Here is a 27,475-nt window from a genome sequence, read left to right as displayed (position 1 = left end):
AGTGAAATAAGTCAGAGGGAGAGAGATAGATGCAGAGTAGTCTCACTCATCTGTGGGTTTTAAGAAAAATAAAAGACATTTTTGAAATAACACTCAAGAGAGAAAAGAGAGTAGAGCTGGGATGTTTGACCACAAAGAGTGATGAGTGTAGTTAGAGAAATAACTACATTGAGAACTATCATAACAATGTGAATGAATGAGGGAAGTAAAAAGCCTGTCTAGAGTAAAGGTGGGGGTGGGGTGGGAGGAGGGATATTTGGGATATTGGAGATGGGAATGTTGCACTGGTGAAGAGGGGTGTTCTTTACATAACTGAAACACAACTATAAACATATTTGTAATCAAGGTGTTTAAATAAAGGTATTAACAAAAAGTACTTTAAAAAAGAACACTATTTTCTCATAAATAACAAAACCATAACGAAACAAACTAAAATTCGCCCCTGTTGTAACTAATTTTAGTTCTTTAAAGTCATAAAATATCTCTTATAACTAAAATGGTAAAATGCAATGTAAAGTATCAACTAACTAGCAATTATTTTTGAATCATCCTCAAAAATATATTTTTACCTACCTAATTTCTTTCAATATTTCAATCTTAGCTGCTAGATTTTTCATTCTAATACCTACATGAGTCTTCAAAGTGTTTTCTAAATGTTTAGTCAAATCCATGGACGTTGCTTTCTCTTGCTGAAACAAAGAACACACACATCTTAGTGAGACCCAAATAGGAAAATAGTTCTTATGTTATTTAAATGACAAAGCTTAACTAAAATGTTAAAGGTCAAAAATTAGGTCATAGAATAACAAAGATTTACTCATTGGAATTTAAATGCAGATCAATTTCATTCCTCTGCCGTCAAAGATCAAAGAGACATATTTCACACTAATAAGAAACCAAGTAGTAACAAAATTTTATACATTAAATGTACTGAAATATTTTTATAAACCATGGTGGTGGGTAAATTGGGTTAAGTAAGTCAGTAATACATTAATACAAAGAAACATCTATTCTTTTTCTTTTAATCTCTTATAGTCGGTTAGTCATCAGATTTTATTTCGCTCAAGGAAAAAAGATCCCAAGGACAAACGATTATCAATAATAATTTGCTTTGTGATATTTTGTCACTCGACATTTAGAGATACATGTACTACTTCCTTGATGCCAGCTCTAAGCACATCAAGTTCCTGACTTGTAAATCTTATTTCAAGTTAGTTCAACAGAAAGGAAGTATATATATATATATATATATATAGTAATATATATACAATGTCTGACAATATTATTTCAATCACACCCCGTATCATATTATAGTAACACAGAACTTTAAAACTTTAAAGAACCTGTTCTCAATCTTCACTCTTTCCATGTCTTCAGTTAATATACTTAATATTGTTAATAGTGAGCTGTACTAATATATTAATGACTTTCTTCTCCATTTGTTGAGAAGAAAGGCTATAAGTATCAGAGTAATTTGTTCTTATATCAATCCTCTCTAGAGGACTGGAGAGGCAGTTCAAAAATAAAGCACATTTATTATGTGTCCAACTCACTAGTCTGCAGCATCACATGGCCCCTCTAATCACTGCTGGGTGTTCTCAGTACTTGTGAGATGATGCGAGTAATCCCCAGCACTGGAAGGCCCAAGCAGCATATCCTCCATTGAACTGCTGGCAGAATTTGCAAAGCATTAATTACTAAGAGGAATGCCCAGAAAGGGCCTCCTGAACAACTGAGAGGCCCACAAAGGGATGAAAAAATGTCATCTGCATTTGCAATAATTACGTAAAAGTTATACTAACATAAGTGGGAATATAAAAACTGTATAATCTTTAAGATTAATGATTTGCAAAACAGACCATTAATAATCTTTAAAGTAATCATGTTTCGCGGTTAAAAATTTGTTTGACAGAAAGTGGGGGTCAACTTGATTGATAAGGAAGCAATCAGAAAATGTCTCTGGGTCAGCAACAAAAAAGTCTATTGGCATGTCACATATGCGAATAGACATATTGGCTCTAGACAGGGGCCAGAGTGACAGCAAAGTAAGCATTTGTCTTGCACATGGCCAACCTGAGTTTGACCTGCAGCAACCCTAATGTCCCCCAACAGTGCCAGGAGTGATCCCTGGCAGGATCCCTGAGCATAGATAGATGTGGGCCCAACTGTTTTTCAATTTTTTTTAAAGAGTTTGAAGAGTCTCACACAGAAGAATAATCGAAAGACCAGTGTCCAACTACATGTAGGGAAACAGGAACTAAAGATTAGTTGAGCTGCACAAAACCACTCTCCCAGCAGCTCCAAAGGAGGGAGCAGGCCCAGCAGAGAAAGAACTGAAATCAAGGTGTCCTGCCAGATGGAAGTGTCTAACGGGACCAATGAAGCTGCAGTACTGAGTCCACAGTCTACATTAATTTATAAGTATTCTCATTTATGGCTCCCAGCCATCAAGTGCATCACACATCACAGATTGGTCCTGGCTCTCAAACTGCCTCTTAGGGAGCCTTCGAGCCCACAGAAATAGAAGAGCTCGCCAGCACATAAGCACAGTGCTGTGCCTGCCATGCCATCAGCAGCATAGAAAAGCCACATAACAGGATTCACAGCTCCAGTTTGTACCGCCTATTTCTGAGCATGAAAACTGTGGGTCTGTCCCCACACTTTTGAGAAAACTGAGTAACAACGTGTAAAAATATGAAGCTGGATTCTTATCTCACGCCTTACACAAGTCAACTCAAAGTAGATCAAAGACCTTGAGATTAGAACAAAATCCACAAAATGGAAAATATAGGCAGAATGCTCCAAGATTTGGACCTCAATGGTATTTTTTATTAATAATTTTCATTTTGACCAAAGTGGTTTACAAATAATTCACAGTATTATTTCAGGTATATAGTGACATTGAATCACAGGTATTTTCACCACCAATGTTGTCCTCCCTCCACCCCTGTTCCCAGCCTGCATCCCATATTGCCCTTCCTTTGCCTCCTGGGCTGCTAGTACAAGTGGTCCCATCTGTGTCTAGCCTTTAGTAGATTGGGTATCGTTTCTGTTGTAGTTGGCTTTAGATTTAATGTTCAAGTCTGATCATTTTTATTTCTACTCAATGTTCATATGACTGTTTGGTCTTGGTGCCCTCCATTATTTCCCCCTCAATTTGAGAGGCAGAACAAGATGGCTCAAGTTATGTATTTCTGTTTGAAGGTAAGAGGAAAAAAGAAAAAAAGAAAAAGAAAAGGTAAAGAAAAAAAGAAGAAAAAAAAGAAAAAAGTGAGGGTGGCAAAAATTCAATCAAACAAACAAACAAAAAAAACAGGAGGGGTCCTTCAAGAGCAGGGGTCTCAAACTCGTGGCCTGCGGGCCCTTTGTGGCCCTCCGTACAACATTTTGTGGCCCTGCCCTAGAGGAATCTTTTTTGGTTTTGATTTGTTTTAGTTGTTTGGGTCACACTCCCCAATGTTCAAGGCTTAATACTGACTTTACACTCAAGGATCACCCCGACTTTGCCTCCTGCAGCCCCCAGATAAATTGAGTTTGAGACCCCCCGTTCTTTAGACTATAAATTTCATTTTGTTTATTTGTTTTTGGGCCACACCTGGCAGTGCTCAGGGGATTACTCCTGGCTTCCTGCTAAGAAATCGTTCCTGGCAGCTCGGGGGACCATATGGGACACCGGAATTCGAACCAACCACGTTAGGTCCTGGATCAGCTGCTTGCAAGGTAAACACCACTGTGCTATCTCTCTGGCCCCTATAAATCTCATTGTAAGGGGAAAAAAAGGGAGAAAGGAAGGAAAACATAAAAAATACAAGAAAAATCAAACCCAAAATAAAACAAAACAAATGCGAACAAATAAAAAACCTGTGAAGTACCACAGCATTACTGACAACAACCGAACACTAACCAGGAAATAGAGACGATTCAAAGTACAGGTAATAAATAAATAAATAAATAAATAAATAAATAAATAAATAAATAAATAAATAAATAAGGCAAAGAAAAGAGAATGAAAATAATAAGAAAAAGAAAAAGAAACACAGGCAACAACCTTTAAAAAATTTAAAGAAAATAATTTAATTTGTGCTATTTTTATTTTTTGCATAGGCACAGTAAAAATTGGGGAGATTAGAAAGGGAATTCCCCTGGTCTAAGATATACAGGTTTTCTTCACCCCTGAAGTATGCTGTCATGGGTATAACTACAGGTTCTGTACATGCTCTTTTACTCTCCTAGATTCTTCTGTGATGTCTGGAAGTTTTCTGCTCTCAATGGTATTTTTTTGTAAGGACAACATAACCAACAAATGGGACATGATTAAATTCAAGGTTCTACATGGCTAAAGAAACAAAGACCTGGGCCCGGAGAGATAGCACAGCGGTGTTTGCCTCGCAAGCAGCCAATCCAGGACCAAAGGTGGTTGGTTCGAATCCCGGTGTCCCATATGGTCCCCCGTGCCTGCCAGGAGCTAGCTATTTCTGAGCAGACAGCCAGGAGTAACCCCTGAGTACCGCGGGGTGTGACCCAAAAACCAAAAAAAAAAAAAGAAACAAAGACCTAAACTAAAAGGCACCCAACTTCATGGAAGAGGATATTCACATTTAGAAGGTTAATATCCAAGATATACATAGTAATCACAAACATTAACAACAAAAACTATCAAAATTGGACAAAGAAACCAAACAGACATCTCTGAAGAAACAGATGATGCCAAGTGATACCAAAAAAAAAGATACCAATCATCACTTATTAGCATCAGTCATCACCATGAAAATACAATTAAAAACTACATGTAACTCTCACTATATACTGATCACATTAGCTGGAGCTAAAAATAATATGATGCTGGTACCTGAGCAATAGTATAGCAGGTGAGGCACTTGCCTTGCATGCGGCCAACCTAAATTCGATTCCCAGCGTCTTAAGATAGTCCTAACTTTCAGGAGTAATTTGAAAGTGCAGAGCCAGGAGTAATCCCTAAGCACTAACAGGTATGCCCCCCCAAATAAACAAAAATACGTATACATAACATGGTAGAACTAGAACACCTACAGTAGATATGGTGTTTGCCTTGTATGTGGCTGACCAAGATTCAATTCCCAGGATGCCGAATGATTCTCAATTGATTCTCTAAGCCTGCCAGTGTAATCCCTATGCACAGTCTGTAAGCTGGGTATGGCAGAATTAATAGTAAGTGTTAAAGAAAAATGGGTTAGACATGCCAGTAGGAATAAATGGTATGACCACTTGGAAAAAAATTTTAAATCATCTAGAAAGTTGAACACACATCTCCCCTTCTGGAGAGATAGGGACCCCTCAATACTGAGAAAAGTGTAGACCAGACCCAGCAATATGTAGCACTGAGGTGTCAGCCTAACAGTTTTGGTGCGCGGGCAGTGCTGGCAGACTACCAGAGCTACTCCCACTGGTGTTATTGGGGGAGCATTGCGCCAACCCTTTAAGGTACCTCCCCAGATCCCACACCCCTCCTCTAACCAAGAAATTCCAGCACCATATAATTCATATAGTGAATTTCTATGTTCATAGACTTACACAAAACATTTGCACTGAATTTATTCATAATGGACAAAGACAATAAATAACCATTAACATAATGGGTAAAGAAACTGTGTTATGTACAGCAATGGAATACTCCTCAGAAATAAACGAGAACAAGCCAAAACCAAGAAATATCACAAATATCTTAAGCGAGAAACAATAGGCCAGGTTTCCAATTACATTATTTCATTTGGAGATAAGGTAAACCAAATTACAGTGATACAAATCAGAATATTTATTACCCTGGAGGAGTGAGAGAACAAGGAAAGAATATAAAGAGGCACCAAGAACTTCCTGAAGAAAATTTTTCATATTTTCAGTAGAGAAAGCAGATAAGAAAATACTCCCAAATAAAAATTAAAAAAAAAAAAACAGATAATTCTAATTGCCTTGTCTACTAGAAAATTACTATCTCCAAAACGAAAAGGAACTTCTCCCCAATATATTCTTATCAAGATTCTGACTGGATAGAAGCTAGCTGTAGTAGACAGAACTCAAGACATGATTAATATACGGGCCCAGCTTCCTGGAAAATATCAAATAGGACTCAGGGGCAGCGAACAGGATTTTGACCCTCACTCAAACTGGCAAAATGCAATATGTATTTAATAGATTATTGTTAAAATTAAATGTTTTTGTGTGAGTGTTTGTCTGTTTTGGCAGGTCACTGTGTGGTATGGCTCTCTGACTCTCACAGTTTATTATTTTGGCTCTTTGTGTCATATTTGTTCGCCACCCCTGACAGGTAATGTATTATTTGAAGAACAAAATGAAGATGGTCAAAAAAAAAAAAATGAAGATGGTCCAGAATTTCTTTGTGAAGAACCTTGAAAATGCCATAAACACCTGATTACTCTACAGTCAAAAAATAGAACCTAAGGTTTACTAGTGACAGTGTATAACATTTCAAAGTATATCAAGCACTAGGAAATATCTGTACCTTTCTATATTTCTTATTCCTTTTAAGTTATATTTCAATAAAAGTGTTAAAATAATTTCCTATTTACTAGAAATAACTTAGAAAAACTAAATAACTAAATTAAATAACTAAATTATGTACATCACTAATACCCAATATTCTAGTCCCTAAAATACTTCTTTCCAGTTAAAGAAACAAAAATTCTCAGATATATTTTCCAGTACCAGGGTAGAAAATATACTGGATGAGAATGGAACATTATGCCAGTAAGATAATGCCACCAATTCAAAACTTATTTCCATGGGCTGGATAGTTCAAAGGCTAAGGTCTGACTTCCAAACAATTGACCTACTGTAATTTTCGCTCTATAAGATGAACCTGACCATAAGGCGCACAGTTTTTAGATGCTCTCCTCCCGTGCACTCAGTCTTCAGCTTCAGGCAGCATTCAGTCCATAAGATGAGTATTTTGGGGGAAAAGGTGTGTCTTATGGTATGATAAATATAGTAGTTCAATTCCAGGCATTACATTGTCCTTAAACACAGAGCCCAAAAACACCAGAAAGAATGGTTAAAAAAGCAAAACAGAACAAATGAAAATTACTTCCAAAGTAGATTATCCAAGCATAAGAGAGTAAAATGGTTGCAACATATTAAGTACTTCAAATACTTTGAAAATCCATTAATTCATAATGGAAAAAATAATCCAACCTTCTGGTTAAAACTGAAGGATGCTGGGGCCGGGCGGTGGCGCTAAAGGTAAGGTGCCTGCCTTACCTGCGCTAGCCTAGGAGACGGACCGCGGTTCGATCCCCCGGCGTCCCATATGGTCCCCCAAGCCAGGAGCGACTTCTGAGCGCATAGCCAGGAGTAACCCCTGAGCGTTACCGGGTGTGGCCCAAAAAACAAAAAACAAAAAACAAAAAACAAAAAACAAAAAAAAAAAAAAAAACTGAAGGATGCTAAGAACAAATTTATCCACTTCTTTCCTCTATCCCTCCAGGTGGGGCCAAAGCTTACCTCAAAGGCCGAGAGCGCCCTGGTACACAATCCAGCATACAAGCACAAAAGTCCACATCACAAGTCAAATCAAAATGGGTTAAAGGCCTATATTTCAAACTTGAAACCACAGGTATACAGAGGAAAACATAGGAAGAACATCCTATGACACTGAAACTAAAGGCACCTTCAAGGATGAAACACCCTGGCCAAGCAAGTGAAAGCAAAGATAAACGAACAGGACTAATGAGAAGCTTCTTCACTTGAAAAGAAATACTGATTAGGATACAATAAGGCTACTCATGGAATGGGAGAAACTATTCACCCAAACCCATCTGATAAAAAGTTAATATCTAAGACATACAAGGTACTGACAGAACTTAAAAAGAAAAAAAAAAAACATGTTTAACCCCAGCAAAAAATTATGCAAATCAAAAACAACAGTGTTTTTATCATCTCACACCAGAGACTAGAACACATCAAAAAAAACAAAAAACGAGACCAACCAGTGCTGGCACAATAGTGAAACAAAAGGGATTTTCATTCACTTCTAGTAGGAATTCAGACTAATCCAGCCTTTCTGGAAAAATATATGGACATTCCTCAGAGAACTAGAAATTGAGCTTCCACATAACCCAGCAATACCACTCCTAGGGATACCCCATAAACACAAAAACACAATACAAAAAAAATGCCATCTGCACTCCTATATCCAGTGCAGCACAATTTACAATAGCCAGATTTGGAAACAACCCAGGTATCCAACAACAGATGAGTGACTAAATAAACTGTCATATATCTATATAGTGAAATACTATGCAGCTGTTAGGAAAAATAAAGTCAGGAAATTTACTTATATACATAGATGGACATGGAGACTATTATGCTGAATGAATTATTATACATAGAATTATTTCTCTCATTTGTGGGATATAAGAAAATCAAGAGGGCCCAGAGACATAGCACAGCGGCGTTTGCCTTGCAAGCAGCCAATCCAGGAGCAAAGGTGGTTGCTTCGAATCCCGGTGTCCCATATGGTCCCCCGTGCCTGCTAGGACTTATTTCTGAGCAGACAGCCAGGAGTAACCCCTGAGCATCGCCTGGTATGGCCCAAAAACCAAAAAAGAAGAGAAGAGAAGAGAAGAGAAGAGAAGAGAAGAGAAGAGAAGAGAAGAGAAGAGAAGAGAAGAGAAGAGAAGAGAAGAGAAGAGAAGAGAAGAGAAGAGAAGAGAAGAGAAGAGAAGAGAAGAGAAGAGAAGAGAAGAGAGAAAAAAGAAAAGAAAAGAAAAGAAAAGAAAAGAAAAGAAAAGAAAAGAAAAGAAAAGAAAAGAAAAGAAAAGAAAAACAAGAGATAGCATGGTAATAATATCCAAAGACAATAGAGATAAGGGTCAAGATGTCCAGCCCAGGGTAGGAAGCTCACCACAAAAATTGGTGAGTGCAGTTAAAGAAGGATCTTCTACTACAATGATATTTGGAACTGATCACTCTGGACAAGGACTCGGTATTGAAAGGAGAGAAAGTGACATGCAAGGCACCCCTCCATTAACAATAGTGCATACCACAGCATCAAAAAGGAAAGAGAGAAAGAAAGAGAGAGAGAAGCAAACTGCTTGTCTAAAGACAGGCAGGGATGGGGGTTTGGGTGGGAGGGAAAAGGGAGACAGCAGTAGCAGAAAAGGTGCACTGGGGAAGGATGGTGTACAGTGTATGACTGAAAACCAACAATGTTGAAAATACAAGTGTGTACATTTAGGGACCAGTGCAACTGCAGAGTGTCTAGCAAAGAAATATGATAGCTTGTCTTGCATGTGGTCAACCCAGGTGGAAACTCCAGAACCCCATTCTGTTCCCCAAAGCCTACCAGTAGTGGTCCCTGAGCACAAAGCCAGAAGCAAGCCCTGACCTCTGCCAAGTGTAGCCACCAAAAAACACCAAAAAAGTATACACATTAAGCAATGCAACAAAATTATCAACCTTTTAGCCAATAAATGAACCTATGGACACCTTACTGGAAAAAACAACTATGCAAGGATATTCTTTTTTTCTTTTTTTGCAAGGATATTCTTTACTCATAAAATAATATTATCATCCTGACTTTGATGTAGAATATGGACATATCCCAGGATCCTTAGCTAAAGAAACCTGACACCAACAACAGTAACTGTGTAAAAAATAAAAGTGTATTGGCACTACAATGACTTGGGTTGAACAACCTCTTATGCCTGGAGCCTAGATTTGGTCTTATGCCAGAAAACTTCAGGGGTAAGTTCTCCTTGTATTTAGGCCAAGGCTTTTCCTTTCCATGTCCCCTATATTTTGCTGGGCCTATGCAAACAATTGCCACTCTAACACCTTCTTTGCTGTGCTCATCCTTAATGAAATAATGTATTATGATCAACTTTGTCAACGATAATAAAGCCTTTAATGTTAAAGGAGCTACATAAATTTTGTGGCTTTAGATTGCTTTGTGTAATGCTAAGAAATGTTATAATGTACTACAGTCTGGGAACTCGAGGGACAAAGTAATTGTGCATGTGTTTTGTTTTATTTTTCTTAATGTTTTTTGGCTGAAAATGAGAAATCTGTTTATGGGTGATTATCTTCCCGCTGTAACTTCACCTTGTCCTCTTCTTTGTATTTTTGTCTTCATAATAAAAAACAAAAAGATTAAAATAAAAAAGTACAAAATATGAACAGCAGATAGTAAATATTTTAAGAAATTAAATTTAAGCATGAATGTTGTGATTTATACTTGAATTTTTTTCTATTAGAATAAACTTATGAAATTATATCCAGAAAATTATTTTTTATAAAATTTGTTTTGAAATAACTAAAGAGGGACAACAAATATGACTTGCTGGTAGTACATATGTAAAAACCTGCGTTTGATTCCCTGAACTACATACACTCAAACCCCAACTATGACTTACTTCCACAACATTTTTAAAAAGCAAAGCCATTCAGGAGACACTTTTTTTTTTATTACTTTCTTCTGTGTTTTTAGCAACTATAAAAACTTGATAATAAGAAAATATATATTATTCTCCTTTTGGAATGTTTGAAATTTTTCAGTTAAAACATGAATATGTAAATGAGAAGTGAACCTTTCAAATATCTTATGAAATCCAAAAATGAATAGTCTGGAATGTGGAAAAAATTTTTCATCTACAACAAATACAAAAAAAAGAATTAGAAAAGGGAAAGAACAGAAAACAGGACAGAAAGTGACAGAAGGGAGAAGAAAGAATATACACAAAAGAAGAGGAGATGATTATTTAGATTTTCGGGTTTACATTTTTACAATAAGCCTTGGGTCATACCATACCTGCAACTCCTGGGCAGTCTGTTCGACTTTTAATTCTAATGCTTTACAGTTTTCAAGAAGAACTTCTTTCTCTGTTTTAAGTTTTTCATTTTCTTCAATCAGTTTCTGATCCTGTTTAATTTTTGCCAGGCTGACACTAGACCCTAAATTGAAGTCCCAAGCAGTCAAACTTTCCCTATTAAAAACAAACAAATTCATTCCATTTACAAACTGCACTATATATATATATATAAAATATATGTATCAGAAATATATCCTTAAATTATATTTCTATTGCACAATAGTTTTAAATTTAATCTAAGAGTTTTAAATGGTTTAAGATGTTTCATTGAAATTAGATTATATAAGACAGGTCAACAGCAATGCCTCCAACTCTCCGAGACAATTTTCCATCTTCATACCATGATCAGCTACAATAAAAAGCACTTCCAATTAATTCCAAGTCCTTCCTCCCCATCACCCACACTCCTTTTGACTGTTTGGATCCAAAAGTACTTCTAAAATATAGTAAGCAGATATATCACCCAATACATGGTGTCATCATTTTGATCATGTTATGTGGTTTATGACTATTCAGTTACACAATATACATCAAATCTGTCTTTTAACTTCAAAACCAAAATCCATAATTACCTACAAAGATCACTCCTAGGGCTGGGGAAATGGTTCAAAGGGTTAGAACACATGATTTCTATGTAGGAGTCTATGTTCATTCCCTGGCATCACATGGTTCCCCAGCTCCTTCGGGAGTCGTTCTCACAAGCACTGTTTAAGAATAGCCCCACACTGCCAGGCATAATCCAAAAAGAAAAAAAGTGAACTCCTATGCAAAAAATTCTAACACTTCAAATTTTCACAGGAAAGACAAATAATCTCCTTGGTTAAAAAAGACAATTCCCTAAAATTCTTAAGATATTCTTTTGGGTATCCACAAGTTCTGGAAGACCATCTGATCTTATATCCTAAGGGGTCAAGTTGGTGCTTGGCAAAAGGCAATATCTTCTGCATAGACTCTAGTCTTTTGATCTAGTCCTTAGCCCTTTGTTGAAATATTTAGAAAAATCACAGGAAAAACTATAAAGCTTATATGAAATTATGAGATGTTTGGCAAACATATTCCAAAGTTATTCATGTGTGAACTGTAAATAATCCAAGATAGTTTTAGTTTTCAAAATAACTTTTTTTTTTTTTTTTTTGGTTTTTGGGCCACACCCGGTGACGCTCAGGGGTTACTCCTGGCTATGCGCTCAGAAGGCGCTCCTGGCTTGGGGGACCATATGGGACGCCGGGGGATCGAACCGCGGTCCGTCCTAGCGCAGGCAAGGCAGGCACCTTACCTCTAGCGCCACCACCCGGCCCCTCAAAACAACTTTTAATGATAAAAATAAATAATGCTAGGGAGTGAGAGAGACAGTACAGAGGAGAATATGCTTGTTTTGCATGTGGCAGGCCTAGGTCCTACCCTTGCAACCCAAATGGTCCCTTAAGCCCACTAGGAGTCCCCTAAGTGTACAGCCAGGAGTATGCCCTGAATATTACTGGCTGGGGGGAGGAGAACTGCTAAAACAGAGAAAAAGAAACAGAAATATCTGTGTCATCCCTAAAAATCACTGACAGAGTAAGCCTCAACTTTTACTTTACTCTAAGAACAGCTATCATGAATTAGCTATTCGATTAAACCCCACCACAGTCTTACTTGGACAACGTCTCGTGATTTCTTGTATAGTTTTCATTCTTCGATTCAACAGTCAATTTCCCACTTACACGCCCCTTTGGCTTACTGAAGGTTGACTGGTTCGATCTATGACTCCACAAAGGAATGGGGCTTTTAAGATTCCTGAGGGAGAGTGGACCAGGTTCTGGGGTTTTTTCCTCACAGACGTTAGTATGGACAGCGAGTTTGCACTTTTCTGCAAATCCTTTCTTAGCCACTTCTTCCCCTATATCAACAGTGCCATACTCAGCCTGAGCAATGATGGTTCCATCTTGACAGGTTGCTTTAATTCTCATTTTTATTTCTTTTTCAAAAATCAAGCTCCCCAAAAAGGTTCTCCCCTAAAATAAGATAAGAAGACATAAGCCAGCTATTTCAACATGTTTTTATGTTCTTATATTCTTTCTTCCTATTTTTTCCAGAAATCATAGTTTATCATTCTGAAGTCTCTAAAAAAGTTCTTGTGTCCTCGTTGATGAATATGCAGATATACTTCTCCGTTTATATAGATACATTCAGGCTAGACACTTGCTAAAATCTTTCTCTCCATCAGTAATTTAATGGTTGTACTGTTAGATTTATAAATTTCTATAAAGTACAAATACATCAAATACATCCTACAGTGAATTTTAATTGTACATAATATATTGACCATTTACATTTAGTTGCATTGACCAACAGAGTATAATGATGTTCTAGAAAAGTACAGCAGATGAAAAATTAATTGTACTACTTAGAAAAGATGCACAAATTTCTTTAAAATTAATTTTAAAGGAAAATCCAGGTGCCTTTTAAAACAAGAAGCAAAAAACAAACTCTCTCAACATCATTAAATTAATTTCAAGTCAACAAAAATAATGGTATATAAATTTTAGAAATTCTAAATTCAGAATTCTAAAATAGTTTCATTTAAAAGAACAACACTGTACAATTGTCATGTAAAAAAATTGGTTGTTGCTCCTACTTTTATTGTCCACCTTTAATGCTAAGCAGAGATATATCCAAAATAAACATGGAGCTATAAAATACCTTGATATTTAAATAACTTTTTATTTAATTTGAATTAAAACTTATTTATATCTTTATAATATTTGACAGTTATTCCTATTTTTCCGATTTTCTCCTATTTCTTAGCAATCTTTCAAATTGTACTATAAGAAAAAACAATTCTTAGAATGCACACATTGAAGAACGAAAAACTCAACAAGAACAACTCAAGGTACTGACTCATAGCTTTGTTGGAACAGGGACCTCATATTACCATTACAATTATAACCATATTGCTCTTAAAAGAAAAGTTGTGGTTTTCAGTTATATTTCCACTAGATAAATATGAAAAACAACCCAGAGGTCAGAGCAATAACACAGCTGTAGGGCCTTTGCCTTGCTCACGACTGAACCAGGATGGACCTGGGTTTGATCCCTGGTGTTCTGTATGGTCTTCGAAGCCAGGAGTGATTTCTGAGTGCATAGCTAGGAGTAATTAGCTATGAGCGTCACTGGGTGTGCCCTCCAAAAAAAAACAAAAGCAATAAAGAAAAACAACATAGAAAATGCTAGTAAATCAAATAGGAAATCATACAAAAAAATCTAAAAATCATTATCATAAAAGCCAAATAAAAAGCTAAAACACAGGGGCAGGAGCAGTGGCGCAAGCGGTAGGACGTTTGCCTTGCTACATGCAAACCTAAGACTGACTGATGTTCAATTCCCCAGCATCCCATATGGTTCCCCAAGCCAGGAGCAATTTCTGAGCACATAACCAGAAATAACTCCTGAGCATCACTGGGTGTGGCCCAAAAACCAAAAGAAAAAAAAAGCTAAAAAATATGACATTTTTTAAGAATATTTAAGACCCATGACACAAAATTGCATTTTCAAAATTTTTTTGTTTTGGTTTGGTTTTATGTTTTGTTTGGGGGCCACACCCAGCAGTGCACAGGGATTACTCCTGACTCTGAGCTCAGAAATTGCTCTTGTCTGGCTTGGGTAATCATATGGGATTCCTAGGATTAAACCCGGATCTGTCCCAGGTCATCAGCAAGTAAGGCCTTCCCACAGAGCTATCACTCTGTCCCCGAGAACTTACGTTTTGTATACAATTTGAAGCCTAAAATTTAAAGATACATATTGAGAGGCTTTACTTCATTCATCAAGAATGCCATCTAGATAACAAAGGTAGTCAGAAGGCATTACCAACAAATGAGACCAAGTAGGCAAAGCTACATATCTCAACTTCTGTCATAAAAATCCTTGATTTGGGCCCAGAGAGATAGCACAGCGGTGTTTGCCTTGCAAGCAGCCAATCCAGGACCAAAGGTGGTTGGTTCGAATCCCGGTGTCCCATATGGTCCCCCGTGCCTGCCAGGAGCTATTTCTGAGCAGACAGCCAGGAGTAACTCCTGAGCACCGCCGGGTATGGCCCAAAAACCAAAAATAAATAAATACTTGATTTTCGGGGGGGGGGATAATCTTTGATTTAGCCATTTGTATTGAATTTATGTCTAAATTTCAAGTGCAATTTACACTCAAACTTAATCAAAGCAAGCTTGTATCCAAATTATTGTTGAAATATACAAAATTCTTAATATTTTAGAAACTGAGCAAATTATTTAAATGATAATTTCCTTTCTATAAAAGTTCTGATTATCTAAAAAGCTTAATTTTCTTAGATTACACTATTCTTAGTTTGGAATTTTTTAGCTATGATTTTGTTTTGTTTTCTTTTGTCTGGGGGATACACCAAGTGATGCTGAGAGGTTCCTCTTAGTCTTCCCTCTGAGCTAAGGAATTACTCCTGGTAGGCTCAGGGACTATATAGGATGCTGGGGACCAACCCAGGTCTGGACGCATGCAAGGCAAACACCATATCTAATGTACTATTATATTTTCTGTACCAAGCTATAATTATTTTTAAATATTTAAATTTATTTTAAATTCCTTCAACTTATGGTCACCAATAATTGTCAGCATAGAGGCCTAAACATGTTGAGTACATAACTGCAGCACACAGAAGATCAGGGTTCAATCCCAGAATTGCACAGACCCAATCTCTGCGAAGGGCGACCACTGAGCCATGAGTGGGGAGTAGCCCCCTAACCATTATATCACTTACGGTCCAAAACCCAAAAGAATTAAATCAGTACAAAAAGTTTCAACCCAGTTTTCTCTAACTCATAATCAAAGAGAAATATCCTGACCTTGCAATAAAATTAAGTTTTCTCAGATCTAACAAACAGAAACAGGGTAAGTGTTTCATGAGTATTTTAATATTTATTGATGTTAATTTGGGGCCCAAATTAACTAATCCTGATGGGGTTCAGGGTAAAATGGAATATCAGAGATTGAAACTAGGATTGAAGCATGCAAAGACAAGCACCCCAACTATTATCATCTCTTTGGCCCCAAATACTTTATTTTATAAATTTTTATTATATTTACTGTATAATCTTTATATAATATAGTAGCTCCCTTAAATCTTCTGGGTTAGAACTATAGAGATATACAAATACAATGTGTATGTATGTGTAGAATATATTCCAGTTATTTTAAATCAGGGGTCTCAAACTCAATTTACGTGGGGCCGCAGGAGGCAAAGTCGGGCTGATCCTTGAATGCAAAGTCAGTAGTAAGCCTTGAACATTGCGGGGTGTGACCCAAACAACTAAAACAAAACAAAACAAAACAAAACATAAAAAGATTCCTCTAGGGCAGGGCCACAAAATGTTGTACAGAGGGCCACAAGTTTGAGAGCCCTGCCTTAAATATATAAAATTTACCATTTTTTTCTTTTTAATAACAGGGAAATTTAATTCAGAACCTGTTTTATGCAAGGCATACGTTCTGTCAAACATTTACTTTTTAAATAAATATGTACATTGATTCAAATCAACTTTTCAATTATAAATATTAACTTACACGTTGACTAATACAGCTGTAGGGATATTGATGGTAGGTATGAGTAGTGTTCATAGACTTCAAAGTTTTCATAGAGGACAGAGTGATAGCATAGGGGATAAGGAGCTTGTCTTACATCCCCAGCATCCCATAGTCCCACCATCCCTGAGTCTTCCAGGACTGAACCCTGAGCACAGAGCTAGAAGCAAGCCCTGAACACTGCTAAGTGTATCCCCAAAACAAAAAAGTTTTTAATAAAGTTTTCAGGGGTCCAGAGCTATAGCACAATTGGTAGGGCATTTGCCTCACAAGTGGCCAACCCAGGTTCAATCCCCAGCATCCCATATGGTGCCCTGAGCCTGCCAGGAGTAATTTCTGAGTGGAGAGCCACTACTAGCCCCCAGGGCTGCCAGGTATGGCCCAAAATTAAAAAAAAAAAAGTTTTCATACCAGATATTTCATCTAACCATTAAACTTCGAATAGAATAGCTAAATATAGGCTAGATTGTTTTCAGGGCCCATAAAATAGTATGGCAGGTAGAAGCAGCACCCCCAATACAAACCATAGCCTAGCCTAGGCCTAACATCAGTTAGTCTGCTTTTTGTTTGTTAGTTTGTTTTTATTTTTGGGCCAGACCCAGCAGTGCTTAGGGGTTACTCCTGGATCTGTGCTAAGAAATTTGCTCCTGGCAAGCTGGGGGACAATCTGGGATGCCTGGGATCAAAATGGGTCCAGCCTGGACTGGCATGTGCAAGGCAAATGCCCTACTGCTGTGCTATCACTCCAGCCCAACTAGTCTACTTTCATTTTCAACAACCACTATAATCAAACCTAATCCCTAACCCTAATAAGTAAAGACAAATATAAAATAGATAAAAAAAAAATTAAAACGTAATGTCTTTTTTCTTGATTACTCTACTTCAAAAAACTGCAGCTCATCTTACCATGAAAATAGTGAACAATTTTAATTCTAAACCCAATCAGCTTTGTAACTTTATATTTGACTTTTGTAGATTACAATTACTCTTTATTTTTAAAATAACAAGTCTATTTTGTTCTACAAATGTGTAGTGGAGACAAACAAGATTTTTAAATTAAAATAGCAGCATCTCTGCTGTACTCTTTAGATAAATGCCATGTACATCTTGTAAGAATGGACTGTTGGACCTGAGAGAAAACTCAGTGGCCTGAGCACATGTTTCACATGAGAGAAGACTAGGTTCTGTCACTTTCACCACATACTCTACCCTGAGCACCTGCCAAGAGATATCCCTGAGCATCATCAAATGTTACCAAAAAGGAAAAAAAAGAAACTACAGTGCAGACTAACATTCAAAGCAAAACCAAAACTGAAGGCAAATACGAGGTTTCCAAGTATTACTCTTCTTTTCAACACTATTAAAATGATTTTTCATATAATTCATTGATAAGCTGCTAAATGAAAAATATAAAAAGTATTACTTTGCGGGGCCGGAGAGATAGCATGGAGGTAAGGCGTTTGCCTTTCATGCAGGAGGTCATTGGTTCGAATCCCGGCGCCCCATATGGTCCCCTGTGCCTGCCAGGAGCAATTTCTGAGCCTGGAGCCAGGAATAACCCCTGAGCACTGCCAGGTGTGACCCAAAAACCAAAAAAAAAAAGTATTACTTTGCAACATAATATTCCCCTCAACAATAATAAAGTCCACCAAATTTAAAATGAGAAACAATTTCTATAGGACGAAACCGTAAAATGATCAGATGTTTGGGGCCAGAATGATAGCACAGTGTGTAGGGCAGTCTGCCTGTATACTGAACTCAAGTTACCCCCACATCTCACATGGTCCCATGAGCAATGACAGGAATGACCCTGAGTGCAAAGCCAGGAGTAACCCCTGAGCACCACCAGCTGTGACCCCAAATGCATACCCAAACACAAACACAAACGCGAATGCACACAAACACACACAATTGCCATACGTTTTCCATAAGTAAGTCACCAATGCAAAGTTTGCCGGAAACAAACTAGAATACAGAATAGCAGAAAATTGCTAATTACCACAGCAAACGGTGAGCTCTTGACAAAAAGATAAAATCTGCTACATTATACTCAACAAAACTCAAATTTGTGATATCTGTGGCCGGGGTTATAGATCAGAATTACTTAATACTTTCTCAAAATTAATAAGTAACAAAATTACATTTTCTGTCATAAAACTATCACTTTAATCTTTCAATACATTGTACACATTTATTCTATGTGTACTTGCTGATCTTATCTGATCAAAAATACAGACCTAGCAAAGATAAGCATAAATATATAATTACTTATAAATTATTTCCTATCATTTTCACAAGTTTAAAATAGGCTTTTATCCCATTCCTTTTCCTTACACTTACATTTTATATCAAGTAAAGTTGTATTTTAATTAATAAAAATATTTTAAAATCTGATACTTGCCTGATCGAACTGGGTAACTACTTGGCTAGAAGGAACCTGTAGTCCCCAAAGTCTGTACTTTTTGGCAACACCAGAAAATTGCAGGTCCACAGGAATATCGACTATATCAGATCGACTGAGAATTTCTGTATTTCCATAGTCAACATATCTCACAAGGCACTGCAACAAAAACCATACTGCACTTACATTAAACATCTCTCATTTTAAAAAGACCCATCTTCTTTCTGCTACTACCCACAAACCAAAAAGTCATTTTATCTCAAACTGACTAAATTTCTTCAAAAAGTAGGTTTAGCAATACCTCACAACAAAGTTCATAATCTTTGAGTTCACAATGATTTCTGTATTTTGTACTAGTTTACCGAAAAGAACTGCTATTATCGGGAACATTGCTCAATATTTATAATTTGGAATAAAAAATAAGCATAAGCCTAAGAAGCTTACGGCTTTATGCTTCAGTTAAGCATAAAACCAATGAGTTTTATTCAAATTAAGTCATAAACAGAAAAGTTACCAATCTTGCTTTAATAAAAATGTAACTATCCCGACTATCAGATCTTGGAAACATTAAATTCATGCTTACCTCCAGCTCTATATCTGTTTCAAAAGTAAAGAAAAATAATAATAATAATATGTCACAGCACTTGTTGCCTGGGTCCCTGGTGCCTGAGCACGTTGCCCTCCCCTCTGGAGATGTGGACTTACAATTTTCATGCTGAATTGTATAATGGGGCTCTCGCCTTCGGAGAAGCCCTCACTCTCTCTGAAGCATGTTACCCTTTTTCTTATCCTCTCCCCTCCCTTTCCTCAGTACCTCTAAATAAAACCTATTCTGTGTGTGTCAGTGTGTGTGTGTCTGTGTGTGTGTTTTGGGCCACACCCTATTGACACTCAGGGGTTACTCCTGGCTATGCGTTTCGAAATTGCTCCTGGCTTGAGGGGACCATGTGGGACTGGGGAAACAAACCTTGGTCTGTCCTAGACTAGCACTTTCAAGGCAGATGCCTTACCTCTAGTGCCCTTACCCTACCCACTGTCCTATCTCTACTTCCAGCATAATACTTTAAGTGTTTCATATCATTACTCAAATTGCTTCACCTTAACATTTTTCTCATTATGTCAAGAAAATGATTATAAAGTATATAAATATAAAATAGTTTAAGTGCAGGAAAGATACAGAAAAAAAGGTAAGTCTGTAAAGATGCGTTTACAAAACCTGCTGGGTGCAATTGCTACCAAATTGCTATTTAAAAATCTCATCTCCCCAGGCACCCTTAGAAAAATCTCCAAGTTAGTTTGGGGTCACATGAATAAGAGAGCAGGTTTTGCATTTGCTTTGCCTGGGGCCAACCCCTGGTTAGATCCCAAGGCTGCCTGGAGTGATTTCTGTGAACCAAAACCAGGAGTAAAATCTCCAAGTTAATAATGGAACAAGTTAAGTATCTAAACAGAAAAAAATTCATCATATCTATCAAAGTATAATAAACTAGCAAAACAACCTTAATTATTAATAATATGTGCATAATCAGGGCCCCAGTGGTGGCTCAAGTCCTAAGGCCTTGATGGCGAATCTATGGCACACATGCCAGCGGTGGCACTCGAAGGGCTTGCAGTTGGCACGCGGAAAGGGGTCCGAAATTAAGATGTGCAGTGCGGCGGGAGGCAAGTGTTCCAATGTCTGCTTTACAGCTCACCTGGTAACAGGGCCAGACTGGCCATTGGGAGGACCAGACACTGTACAGCAGTTTGGGTACTCAGGCTCAAAAAGTTTAGCCATCCCTGCCCTAAGGCAATAGGACATACCACGGTTTGATCCCTCTGCATCCAATATGGTCCCCCAAGCCAGGAGCCATTTCTGAGTTTATAGTCAGGAATAACCCAAGTGTCACGGGGTGTGGCCCAAAAACAAAAAAATAATGTGCATAATTAGATAATCAGGGTCAGAAACTACTATTTTTTCCAAGTCACAATCTTTTTAAAGATATTTAGCAAAAAGAAAAACAACTATAATTATTAAGAACTCAAGGATGAAGAGATAGTGTGCTATGGCTCTTGCTTTGCATGAGATTATCTGGGTTCAGTTCCTAACACCATATATAATCCTGTCAGGAATAACCCAAAGAGTGAGCCCTCAACACCAGCATCACTGTGTGCATCCCCAAAGCAAAACAAAAGAAGAACCAATCTACAAAGAACATTTACTCACCAAAAATAACACTCAAATTATGAAATATATCCTAAAGCAACTTTGGTCATTAAATTCAGAAAATTTTTCCTAATATAAACTAAATTTAATAATTCATTTTTCTTATGTAAATTAATGCTTGTAACAAATTTATATTTATTGAACCAGATCTTATTAAGCAATGAAAATGTTTTCATTTTTTTTTAAATTTGGGGCCACACAGCAATACTCAGGAGTTAACTCCTGACTGTACTCAGGAACTACTCTTGGTAGTGCTTAGGGTACCAGAAGAGATGCCAGGAATGAAACCCAGGTCAGACACATGAAGGCAAGCATCTCATCTGCTGTAGTATCTCTCTAGCCCCAGCAATAAAAGTTTAAGTAAGCATCAAATTTAGGAACCAGAATATTCCTGAGGGGGAGATAAACGCTTGTTCTTGCCTTTTCATCACTGATGACTTTCAGTACTTTGCATCTGTACCAACATTTATCTTCAGAAAATAATCCACCATAAACCTACAAAGGGGGGGAAGTAAAATTACTCAGCATTTTAATGAATGAAAGCATGAAAATAAACCAAAATGATGATTCATATTTATTAAATACTGTGTCAAAAATCACTTTATATTTTGAATTACAAATTACCCAATCCCAAAAAGAGAATGGGAAGAGAATGGAAAAACAAAGAAGTTACAGGCCTGGTCTAGAGAGATGTTCAATGGGCTAGAGAACAGGCTTTGCCTGACATATTCCTGAGTCAAGTTCCCAGCATGCCATAGACCCTTGAGCACTACCAAAGTAACCCAATTTAAAAAAAAACATATATATATATATATATATATATATATATATATACACAATATCAATTATATGATCCAAAAGTTTAACTATCAGATAGATATACATGATTGAATCCATATGTCCTACCCACCAAAAAAATGCTTTTATTCTTTGTGCTGTAGATAAGTACATTAGTGCTACTTTCTAGAGAAATATCAGATGCCATACCTAATACTGAACTATCATTTATTTAAAATAGAAGTATACTTAATAAAAGATAAGAAATATTTATGTAACAAACACTTCAAACACATTACTAACAATTAGTAATGGATTCTTTCTTTGTTGAAATGGCATATAATATCTCCCCAGTTGATAACCATACAATCCATTGAGGGTAAATAGTTCACAAAATCTGTTTCTTGTGGGGGTCTGGATGATACTACAACAGGTAGGATGTTTGCTTTGCACAAGACTAATCCAGCTTCCATTCCTGGCATCACATCTGGCCACCAAAGCCCACCAAAAGTAATTCCTGAGTAAACCCTGAGTGTTGAGCCAAGAGTAACCTGAGCATTGCTGGATGGGGCTCAAAATCTTACTCAAGTGATGTGCAGTCCTTCAATTCTATGTACCATAACCAGACACACAGTATAATTGTAATGTTCAACTGTTAAAATGGGGAGGAGCTCCATTAGGGAAAAAAAGGCATAAAATGGCTTTGTGTCGGGACTGGAGCCAGAATAAGGTGGGTAGGAAACTTGCTTTGCATGTGGCAAAGTGAGGTTCAACCCGGACTCCCTAGGAATAATTCTTAAGCAAAGGCAGAAGCCCTCAACATCACCATGTATGGCCCAAACCCTGTCAAAAGTGGCTGCATGGATGAGCATAATAAAACAATCTTTAAATGGATTGGAAAATTAGTTTTAAATTATTGATTTGAAATATAAAATATTCAGATTTTTTGTTCATAAGACATTATTTTTTCCTTTTATTTAAACACCATGATTACAAAGTTGTTGAAGTTCATTTCAGTCTTACAATGTACACCAATCTTTTCCCATGAACATTTCCTGCCGCCAATGTCTCCAGTTTGCCTTTCACCCGCTCCCCTGCTTGCCTCCGGGGCCGGCATTTTACTTTACTTCTCTCTTTTTTTCTTTTTTCTCTCCTCCTCCTCCCCTTTCTCCTCCACATCCCCCACTTTTTTTCCTCTCAGACACTGTGATTTCCACTATAATTAATGAAGGGGTACATGCTTTTACTTCCAATTAGTACTCTGTTCTTGTCCAGAGTAATCAGTTCCAACTATCACTGTTATAGTGGTCCCATCTCTATCCTATCTGCACTGGTCCACTATTTGTGGCAAGCTTCCTACCCTGAACTGGTCCTCCTAGACTTCATCTCTATTGTCTCTAGATATTCTTTCCAAAATATCTTTTTTTTCTTTTTCTTCTATTTTATTGAAACCATTGTGATTTGCACAGTGATTACAAAGTCCTTCATAGTTGGGTTTCAGACATACAATGAATCAGGGCCAATCCCACCATCAGTGTTGACCTCCCTCTACCATGTTCCTAGAGTGTATCCCAACTACCACCCTTTGCCCCTCAGCCTGCCAGTATAACCATATGCCCATTTTAAGTTTAGATTGTTAAAGTTTGGGTCTCTTGATTCCATTGCTGCTGCCTTTAGCTTGGATATTTAATTCTGTCCTTTTTTTTAAAACCCTTCAATACATCTGAGACCACTTTGCTCCTGGTCCCCATCCCTTCATATTTGGTTTTTTCCTCCTCCAAGAATTTCCTTTTTTCTCCTTGCTAAACTCTGGTGGCAAGGGTATTTGAAACAACTCCCATTTAAACCATTTTTAATGCAAAAGAGGGCAGGAGTGATAGCACAGTGGGAAGGTGTTTGTCTTGCACGCAGCCAATCCTGGGTGGACCCTGGTTTGATTCCCAGCATCCCATATGGTCCCCTGACCCTACAGAAGAAGCGCAAAGCCAGGAGTAATTCCTGAGCATCACTGAGTGTGACCCAAAACCCTCCCCAAAAAAACTTAACAATTAAAAAAGGCAAAAGAAACATTCAGAAATGTAAAACCACAACTCACCAAAGTGAGAAAGTACAAATCAATTCAGATGTACAACTAGATATCCAACAAATGTTATTAAAATTAGGTGTACTCAATTAGTATCTTACACTTGTTCTCCCAACTAACATCAAAAACTGGAGAACAAGAATAGAAATGGTATGCTCTACCAGTGATCTTATTTTTCTCTTAGAAAACAAGCTTAGTAGTAAAGTTAAATAATAATCAATAGTATTATTAATTTCTTACTCTGCAGAAGTCACATTTAAGTTTTGTATTTAAGTTTTGTAGTAATATACCAAGATAGTTAAAATTCAATATAAGGCAACTGACAAATAATGTAATCTTAGTGCAACCTTACTAAGATAAGGATATTCTAGTAATCAGGAACAGAACTGAGACCAAACCAAACAGGTATCTCTGTCTTCGGTCTTTTAATGTGACTCATCACACTCACTGTAGCATACAGTCTTGTGCCAAATAGATTTGTCTTTAAACTATATTCAGTACACCACGCCTGATACAATTTTGTCCACCCACCACTCAACTATTTATAGCCTGCCCACAAAAGTTTAAAATAAAAGAGACCGGGTGGTAGTGCAAGCAGTAAGGTATCTGCCTTGCCCATGCTAGCCTAGGACAGACCATGGTTCAATCCCCAGGTGTCCCATATGGCCCTCAAAGCCAGGAGTGATTTCTGAGCACATAGCCAGGAGTAACAAGGAGTGTCACTGGGTGTGGCCCAAAAATAAAAACAAAGAGTGAGCCACTTAATCACTAAGTAAAATTTATAAAATGCAATCTGTAAGGATGACCAGAGGTAGGTAAGTATTTATGAGAAACCTAACAGTGAACTGCATTCAAGCCATTCTGTTACTTAACTTCAAACTGAATTTCTCTTTCTTTCTCTACATATGCTTTTGGGCCATACCCAGCAGTGTTCAGAGCTTATTCCTATCAGGGATCACTCCTAGTGGGGCTCAAGGAATCATTGAGAGTGAAGGGGATTGAAACAGGGTTTTATGTGTGAAAGGCACCCTACCCACTGTATTATTTCTCTGGACCTCTTTTTTACATATTTTTACATATGCCACTGAGGTTTAAATTATATTGAAGTAGGGGGGCAGAGAGAAAGCACAATGGTGGGCATTTGCCTTACATGTGGTGGACCCAGGATATATGGTAGTTCAATTCCCAGTATCCTATATGGTCCCCCAAGCCTGCCAGGAGTGATTTCTGAGCGTAGAGCCATAAGTAACCCCTGAGCACCTCCAGGTGTGACCCCCAAAACATTATTTTGAAGAGGCATATTAAGGAAAAAAATATACAAATACTATGTATAAAAAGAAGTCAACTTCCCAAAACTCAACAGATACCTCTTTAAAGTAATGTTATATTTACATTAAATTTGTTTACACTAGGATGTTTATTTTTATTTACATAAATATGTTTTACATATAATTTTGCATTTAATTCCATTAATAAAATCGTGTTCAAACTTCCTCATTAAATAACAAACTCATGGAAACTGGGTGAGGCAAATCAAGCACTAGGAGAAACTTAAAAGGGGTATCACTCTGAGGTACTGTCCCTGCACTGAACTAAGCACCTCCTAAAATTCTTGGCTTATTTTCCCTAGTATTAAACACAAAATGATAACTTAATATTCTAAAATAAATATCTATTACAATTCATTAATCATTCCAATATAAGTATGTTTCAATGGTACCAATTGGTCTCAGGTGCATTGATGGATTAAAAAAAAGGACAGAATTAAATATACAAGCCAAAGGTAACAACAAACTTTAACAATCTAAGCAAAAATGGGCCTATGGGGCCAGAGTGATAGCACAGCAGTAGGGTGTTTGCCTTGCACACAGCGACCCAAGACAAACCTCTGTTTGATCCCCAGCCTTCCATATGGTCCCCCAAGCCAGGATTGATTTCTGAGCGCACAGTCAGAAGTAACCCCTGAGCATCACCAATGTGGCCCAAAAACCAAAAATGGGTGGAGAGATAGCATGAAGGTAGGGCATTTGCCTTGCATGCAGAAGGACGTTGGTTCGAATCCCAGCATCTCATGTGGTCTCCCAAGCCTGCCAGGAGCGATTTCTGAGTGTAGAGCGCTGCCAGGTGTGACCAAAACCCCCACCCCAAAAAAATCCCAAAAAACAAACACAAAAATAAATGGGTCTGTTGTACTGGCAGGCTGGGGGCAGGAGGGTGGCATGATATGTACTTCAGGAACATTGGAGATCAACACTAGTGGTGAGACTGACCCTGATTTGTTGTATGTCTGGAGGTTATGGAAGTGTGTTCTTTAAATACTGTTCCAGCATCAACTAATTGAAGACCTACACAAATTTATTCTAGCTGTACATCAACTGCCAAAAAATGCCAAAAGAATCATATCTGCCCTAGAGGGTTCCGTGAGGATTAATTCAGTACATGAATCTTGTTTAAAAGGCTAAGTCTTGGAGGTACAAGAGAAAATTTAGGAACACTGATGGAGAGAAGTCAAGATTGGCAATAGCACTGGAGCCAGAATATGTCTAAAAGTCAATTATTAATAATTTGATCATTTTAAATTTAAAAACTTTAAATTAAAATTTTAAAAACCTTTAAAGTTCAGAGTCAAGTTATCACTACTATTACTTACTACTGCTGTAATATATTGAAGAATATTTCATCTCCACTTTGGCTACTGATGCCAAAATATGAACATCTTTGTAAAGATACCCTGTGTACTTAATAAATTGTTAAAGGACATATTTTTGGCAGAAATATATACTATATATTACATATAAATGAGTGAATAAAGAAGTTGTGGCATGAAAACATAATAAAATATATGCAGCTTAAATAAAAGAGGAAGTCTTCCTTTACAACATGGATGACTGGAGCGGATCATGTTAAACAAAGTTAGTAACAAGTAAAAAAAAATAAATGAAGAATTTCACTCATATGCGGTACATAAATAAATGAGTAAAGAAATAGACAATATCCAGTGAAAATCCTTAAGAAAGAGCCCTACGGAGAGTATAAAGACAAAAAACTACATTAAACAACTATACTCACTAATAGAAGTGAAAACCCACACACACTCACACATACAATTGAGAGTAACCCCAAGCACTGTCAGGTGAGAAACCACTGCCCCCAAATAAAAAACAAATATAACACAAAGTTTTCATACATATATATATATATAATTCCATACCAACTAATAAAAAATTTTAAATAAAGGAAAGATCTAAATAAACAATTCACAATTGTGTGAGCACAAAACCAGGAGTAAGCACTGAGCAAAATATGGTATGGCCCAAAAACAAAAACAAAATAAAAAAATAGAGAAAATTAAGATATGCTCAACTTCAGTAATCATCAGGAAAATGAAATTACAATACAAGATAAATAATTTATACACCAAGACAGCTAAAATTTAGAACACAGATGTGAAGGGCTAATGAGAAATAAGAACTCATACTGTTTCTTATTTCTTTTTTTTTTTTTTTTTTTTTCTCTTTGGGACACAACCGGCAGCACTCAGAGGTTACTCCTAACTC

The 27,475-nt window shown here is 37.1% G+C and overlaps 1 protein-coding gene across 1 annotated transcript in view; it reads right to left on the bottom strand.

Annotated features, from left to right (window-relative positions):
• Window positions 1-27,475, bottom strand: part of LOC126020004 (serine/threonine-protein kinase 31-like) — a 136,979-nt gene that overhangs the window by 104,243 nt on the left and 5,261 nt on the right. The window contains exons 4-8 of the mRNA XM_049781440.1: window positions 21,479-21,553; window positions 18,853-19,011; window positions 12,498-12,856; window positions 10,802-10,976; window positions 574-689 (exon numbers count right to left, since the gene is read on the bottom strand). Of these exons, the coding sequence (XP_049637397.1) occupies window positions 574-689; window positions 10,802-10,976; window positions 12,498-12,856; window positions 18,853-19,011; window positions 21,479-21,553 (884 nt within the window). The remainder of the gene's footprint in view (window positions 1-573; window positions 690-10,801; window positions 10,977-12,497; window positions 12,857-18,852; window positions 19,012-21,478; window positions 21,554-27,475) is intronic.

Source organism: Suncus etruscus, chromosome 10 (genome assembly GCF_024139225.1).
Source record: "Suncus etruscus isolate mSunEtr1 chromosome 10, mSunEtr1.pri.cur, whole genome shotgun sequence".
Classification (NCBI taxonomy): Eukaryota; Metazoa; Chordata; class Mammalia; order Eulipotyphla; family Soricidae; genus Suncus; species Suncus etruscus.
The sequence above is the reverse complement of the archived record's forward strand: the minus strand, read 5'-3'. Positions and strand labels throughout refer to the sequence as shown.